The 6,638-nt window shown below is 54.1% G+C and overlaps 1 protein-coding gene across 4 annotated transcripts in view; it reads right to left on the bottom strand.

The window, feature by feature from the left end:
• Positions 1 to 474: 474 nt before the first annotated feature.
• Positions 475 to 6,638, bottom strand: part of CAMKK1 (calcium/calmodulin dependent protein kinase kinase 1) — a 26,616-nt gene continuing 20,452 nt past the window's right edge. For all 4 annotated transcript variants that reach the window (XM_025851331.2, XM_025851332.2, XM_025851333.2 and 1 more), the window contains 2 exons: positions 4,682 to 4,785; positions 475 to 2,547 (listed from right to left, as the gene is read on the bottom strand). In XM_025851331.2, the coding sequence (XP_025707116.1) occupies positions 2,475 to 2,547; positions 4,682 to 4,785 (177 nt within the window). In that variant the 3' untranslated portion in view covers positions 475 to 2,474. The remainder of the gene's footprint in view (positions 2,548 to 4,681; positions 4,786 to 6,638) is intronic.

Raw genomic sequence — 6,638 nt, 5'->3', positions numbered from 1 at the left:
ATAGAGGGCCTACTACGAGCAGGGAGCTTCAGGGTGCAAAAAGCCCATGCCAGTGCCCAAGGCTAAAGGGGCACAGTAAAGACATTGGACACGTGTCACAGGGACTCCTGTGCTGCTCCACTGGGACTTTTGCCTCATGGGGAGTGGTGACGGCTCCCAAGGACCAGACCTTGGGTTTCCTGGGTCCCTGTGAAACATGGGCAACCCACTGGCTCCTAAACATCCTGTTCTTCCTAAGGAAGGGCCACAGAACCCACTCAGGAGATGGAGTCACATCCTTGACTGTAGCTTCTCACCCTCCCGAGCCAGCCTTTCTCCTTCCCTCTCCCTCCTTGCCCCCTTCTCACTCCCTGCCCATCCCCCCACCCCAGAGCTCCTCTCACCACTGTCCTGCTCAGACTCTTCCAGAACAACTAGCAAAGCCAGTGGTCCAGTTGGTGAGAAAGAGCACACATCCAGATATTGAAAATGTACACACAAAGTTTTTGTTTTGTTGTTTTTAACTCAAGAAAGGGCTTTTATTGTTTTTAACTCACTTCCTGGGAAGTTAGTTTTTAAAACACTCTTATGGAGTTTGTTCATCACTTGTGCTACATTCAAGAACAATACGCCAACCAAAACCCTCAGGAATGGGGTGAGCACCCCATCCAGGCTCTGACATGGGCAATGAAGCCAGGTCCACCTCTGAGGTCTGCGAGGGCAGGCCTAATTGATGTAGCCCCTTGAAACTCCCACCCTCCAGGCCCCAGTGCAGAGATGCTCAGGGAGACTTGTAGACCTGTGATTAGCCTCCCATGAATTCTAAAAAAAGTGTTCTTAAAAACAGTACCGAATTATTTTTTAAGCCCTGGGTTACAATGCCTTAGTGCAGAGGAGCTAGGGAGAAATGTGGGCCCACTGACAATGAGCCACATTCTGCTCATAGCCTTAAAGACACAAAGAAACTATATTACAGATGCATGTGCCAGTGCAAGACATGCAGGTGTGCTGTGTGCAGCAGATGGGCACGCACATGCATGTGCATGGAGGTGCGACATATACCCACAGGCACAAAGATGAGCAGGACACAGACGCTCCTCCAGCCCAGCCTCCCTTTCTTTTTCAGCACCAGCCTTCCTGCAGTAGGAGCCCCACACAGGCAACTGAAATCCCTTGTTTGGCCCATGTTTTCAGGGGAGGTATCTGAGGCCTGTTTTATTTTCCTCTGGGGGTCAATCTCTTGAGGATTTGGTCGGTAAATGCCGAGCCAGCCAGGCACAGATTCCAGAGAGAAGATCAAGTCTGCCCCAGCATGGCCAGCTCCACACACATGCTCCAGCACACCAGCTCTGTGCAGGCTGAATGTCAACTGTCTTGGGGGTGAGGCAGCGGCAGGAGGCCCACCTCTCTGTGGCTACTTGCCAGCATGCACACCCCACCAGGGTCCCACTTCCAGTGCTGCCTCCAACCTGGGCAGTTTGTCCTTCATTGTAGGAATGTGAGGGCAGCTTCTGGGGCCAGATGGGCAGGACAGTATAGGATCAGAGGTTGGATTCCAGTTACTTCAGCATCTGCAAGGCCACAGCCCTGTGAGTCCAGGGCCATGGGTCAGGCCTGCCCCTGGTGTCTCTTCTACAGGGGAGCCATGCAGGGAGGGAGTAAAGTGGGCAGGCAAGGTGGGTGCTCCTGGCTCAGGCCTCTGCCCAGAGCTTTCACTTAACCCATTCTCCAGATGGCACCAAGTGTGAAACAATCAAGGAAAGTCAGTCCACCCCACCTGGCTGCCAAATGGTGAGTGTGCTGGGGACCGTGCTGGGGACCACCCAAAGCTGTGGGAGAGCTTTCTAGATGTTCCCAAGGAGGGAACACCTTGGGAAGGAACCACCACCCTCCCGCCGCAATGTTAAAAGTAAGAGACAACAAAAAAGGAATCTGAATCCTCTAATGCTGGCCCCTGCTTCAGTGAGGCCCAGGAACACCCCCCGAGGGCTCAGAGCCTCCCTATCAGCATTCTCAGTAGACAAGAGCTCTTGCAGGAACCCCTGAGGTGGGCAAGGTACAGCCTTCCATGTGTGTATGAGGCAACTGAGCCAGGCCTGCCTGACTCCCAGTAGGAGGTCTCTGCCGTGGTGGTAAACAAGGCCTCCACCTGCTAGCTTGGTTTCCTACCTCTTGCCTTGCCAGCGAGCCAGGTGGGGTTTCTAAGGCACCACGGGTACCTCTCTTTCCCACAGGATGGGTCCCCCCAGGGAGAGCCAGGACGAGGAGAAAGGCCTCATGGGAGCCCTGCCCCCAAAGCCCAGATGACGAACATTCCAATCCTGTCCCTGGACTTGTGCGCTGAGGTCATGCAGCATGACAGAAGGAGGAGGGCCGGAAGAGGGGCCACAGTCCTCAACCCCCTGCCCGCAGGGGCGGCTATCGGCATGAGGGCAGTGGGCCTTCGGAGGCGTGGGATGAGCGTGCTGCCGGTGGCCCTGGGCGCATGCAGGGGCTCAGGATGCAGCCTCATCTTCTTGGACGCCGGGGAGCTCCAGGCTCTTGCCCCCTTCACCACACCTGTCTTTCCTGTTCAGGGGACACCAGGGGCAGAGGGACCTCAGGGGTCAGAACATGCACTTAGGAAGACACACACACACACACACACACACACACACACACACACACACACAGCCATTCCTTTCCACAATTTCTCAACCACTGCCCCCTGCCCACTCCACCCTCCACCACCACCATTTCCCCAAGTTCGCCTCAGTCTTGCCCCCGGAATTGTGGCCCCTTGCCGGTCTCCCTGTCCCTGGTCTCAGCCCACAACTTCTGTGGCTCCCTGTTGCTTGGAGATGAAGCACAGACTTCCCAGCCCGGCTTCCAGAGCTGCTCACAAGCTGACCCGCTGACTCCCCCGCATCCTTGAGTAGCAGCGGTCACAGGCCTGCCATGTGGCCTAGCTCAGCCCCAGTCATCCTGGGTAGAGGGGCTTTGGTTTTGTATTTTCTTTGCCTTGTTCACAGGGCAGAGTCTACCTATCAGTCTTGGAATTCTGTCATATTTAATGGATTCCTGTATCTGATTATTCCCCTAAGATTTTTCTTTTTAAAATGACTGATGAATAGATTGTGATATAAAAAAAATCAACCCCATTTAACTCCACTGTAGAGCTTTGCCAATTATCCCAAAGCATAAAAAACAGAGTCTATCAAGGACAAATGTTGGGACTTTGATGAGGTAAAACCTGCTTTTCAAAATTAAACTTGGGTCCCAGAATTACAGAATTTTATAGCTGAAAAGGATTAAGCCCAACCCTCTCACAGTCCAGATGAGTAAACTGGCCTTTCTCCCCATTAACATGTCCACGAAAGGACAGTGACTAAGGACTGCCTTGCTCAGTGGTATTCTTGGGACCCAGTTCTGTGCCACACGTGGGCTAGGTATCTTTAGCCTGTGACTGCCCTGTGCCACCACTAGGGGGCGTGAAGTCACTGGCACTGAGCTGGAGTAACCAGCCATCCAGGTTTGTTCATCATCGCGGTCCTACTTAATGCCTTTTGTCCTGCCATAATTAGTAACAGCTTCCTTTTTCACTCTCAAAAGGGGCTCTGTTTGGATGCTAAATATGTGATCCCCTACACTAAACCCAATTCCAGCATCGAGGCCTGCAGACCTAGAGGAGCCCAGAGAAGACACGGGGAGCTGAATATAAGCTCAGTACTGTCAGGGCCTCTCCAAAGGCCCACCCCTCCACCTCCCTTGGCCAGGAAGTTTGTCAAGTGGGGGGCAAGCAGTTGGTATATGGACATTACCGGGTACAAGCAACCTCTGGCTGGAGCAGACACCAGCTTGTCCACCATGATGGGACCTGACACTTCTGAAGAGCCCACTTAAAAAGGGTGGCCTCACACGAAGCCAATGTCTGGGCCCCTGCACAGTACAAGCCTCTCCTCCAGAGAGGCTGAGGTACTCGGATAACGGGTGGCACTCACCTCTCTAGGGAGCACACCTTCTCCACACAGCAGGTGGGAGGGGCAGAAGATGGGGCGGGGGTGCACAATGTCTCCCCTCTGCAGCACCCTTCACAGGCCAGAGGAAGGCAACCAATGTCCCAGGACCACTTTCTGGTCCAGGACCCCTTCCCGATTTTCTCTCTGCAGGTCTGTGCACAAACTCCAGCAGGCCTTGTTGGCATCCCAAACTGACTTTTATTTTAATGGAAGACGGTGGAAAAGCTGAGGACGAGGCTCATAGAGGTTTGGGGAGCTGCTTTTCTGACCTCTCCTAGGAGGTGGTGAATGCACATGCCTGGTTCACAGCAGGAAGCCTTTGGCAAATGGGAGTTCCCTTCCCTGGCCTGTCCATACTTACTTGCTGGACAAGCGTTTACAAAGTGATGCCTGAGCACATGGCCTCAGCAATGGCTGGAGGGAGCATGGGCTACTCAGGAAAGCGAACACTCCCCCAGGCCAGGAAGAGTCAGCAAAAGTGCCTCTCCTTCCACAGAGAGGCAACCTTCTACAAGGAGCAGACATGATGCCTACAAATCTCTACTAGGCTGCCATGAGCTGAGAACAGAGGTGCAAACGGGGCCCTCCCCTGAGACCGGGCTGAGACCCCAGGCTCCAGGCTCAGCCTGCACAGCCCAGTGACAGTGAGAGCCCGCACCCCACCCCAGGGAGCACCCTGCAGGCCACAGCCCACTGGTACTTACGACAGTAAGTTTCCTGGAGCAGACATAGATCGCTCTTCCCTCCGAGCTTGGGGCTCAAATGGGTTCCCAAAGGAACGCTTTCTCAGCATGGACTTAACCAGAATCTGGGGAGGACACACAGAGTGAGGAGCACAGGACCTCCAGGCTCCCAGACTCACCGGCAGCCTCCAGTCTGACTCCCTAAGGGGAATGCTCCTGGGTGGGCCCTGCTGAGGCTCCCTTTCAGTCCACAGAGAAAGGGGAAGAGAATTCCAAGTGGAGGAAATGGCAAGAGCACGAGCGGTGATGGCTAAGGGTGAATTCTGGGAATGGCGAGGTGCTCGGCACCACTGGGGCATAGGGGTGCCCAGAGGCCCCCTGGAGTCTGGAGTGCCAGGCTGAAAGCAGGGGCTTTATCCTGAGGACATGGGGGGTGCAATCGGGAAATGCCTTGTAGCTGAGGGGGGATGGACGGAGTGAAGGAGAGGCTGCAGCAGGAGGAGCAGAGAAGCAGAAGCCGCACCCTGGTTCTCTGACTCTGTCCCTCCTCCTGCGCCAAGGACAGCTCTGGGTGCCCCCCCGCCACACACACACACACGTGCCTAGTGTCGGGGGCATTCAGTTGTTCTTTTACTCATTCATTCATTCAACCAACAACTATTTATCAAGTGCCCACCATGTGCCAGATGCTGTTCTAGGCACGGGTGCCACACTGAGGCAAAAATTCTTGCCCTTGTGGAGCTTATGTTCTAGTTGGGGGACATGCAGTAAATAAGACAAATCAGTAGAATATATGCTAGTTAGTGGTAAGGGCTAAGGAGAAAAAAAGAAAACGAGGTGGGAGGATATAGTATGACAAAGAGGAGGTGGGAATTTTAGATAAGGGGCCAGGGAAGGCTCCCTTCTCACTGAGGTGACTTTGGAGTAAAGGCCCTTCAGGGAGTGAGGAAGTGAGCCCTGCAGATATCTGGGCAAGGAGCATCCCCTAGGGAGGAAGGTTCTGGAGCAGCAGCTTAGGTGGCACGTGGTTAGAGCTGAGCAAACAGAGGAGAGGAGAGGTAAGGCAGTGGGGGGAGGGGGTGGGAGGCGGGCAGTCTGTGTAGTGTCTTCTAGAGCTGTCAAGGCTGTGGCTTACTCTGAGTGACATGGAGCCTAAGTGAGCACGGTCTCAACTGAAAAGTGACACGATTAGTCACTAGGACCACTCTGCCTGCTGAACTGAGCAGCAACCATAGTGGGGGTGAGAGTGGGAACAGGGGACAACTTGGGAGGCTATTCCAGTGGTTAAGGAGAGAGACAGTGGTGGCTAAGACCAAAGACGTAGCAGTAGAGACCCTATGGGAGCTGACTGTTTCCAGGGACCTCATACAGATCATAGGAATGAGCAGGACTTTGGCCACCTGGCTCTAGCTCGGCCTGGACCCAGTAAGGAGGGCTGATGTGCACAGGCCTGATGTCACCTACAGCACAGGTACCAGCTCTCCCTTTGCCTTGTGATTACCCCGACTTGCTGTGATACCCCAGTGCAGGGCAGGCCATGGTTCTCAGTGGCCACAAGGGGCTACATGAATTAACTTCCAACAGTTAATATGGAAGATGTCCAAAGGAAGATGAAAAAAACAAAACTGTGAGAGGAGAGTGGAGGGAGCACATGGATGGGGTCCAAAGGGCACAGGGCCACCTCTCCAATTCAAAAGCTTCCTAGGCCTTCTTACTGTCATGTCCTTGGCACCCAGAACAGTACTTGGAAGCAGGGAGGGAAGGCAAGAGGGAGGAGGGTGGGAGAAGGGAGGAAGAGAGGGAGGGAAGGAGGGAAGGAGGGAAGGAGGGAAGGAGGGAAGGAGGGAAGGAGGGAAGGAAGGAAGGAAGAAGGAAGGAAGGAAGAAGGAGGGAAGGAAGGAAGGAAGGAAGGAACAAGGAAGGAAGGAAGGAAGGAACAAGGAAGGAAGGAAGAAGGAAGGAAGGAAGGAAGGAACAA

Source organism: Callorhinus ursinus, unplaced genomic scaffold, assembly GCF_003265705.2.
Source record: "Callorhinus ursinus isolate GAN/ISIS: 27379988/994484 unplaced genomic scaffold, GSC_fseal_2.0 scaffold133, whole genome shotgun sequence".
NCBI classification, from domain to species: domain Eukaryota; kingdom Metazoa; phylum Chordata; class Mammalia; order Carnivora; family Otariidae; genus Callorhinus; species Callorhinus ursinus.
The sequence above is the reverse complement of the archived record's forward strand: the minus strand, read 5'-3'. Positions and strand labels throughout refer to the sequence as shown.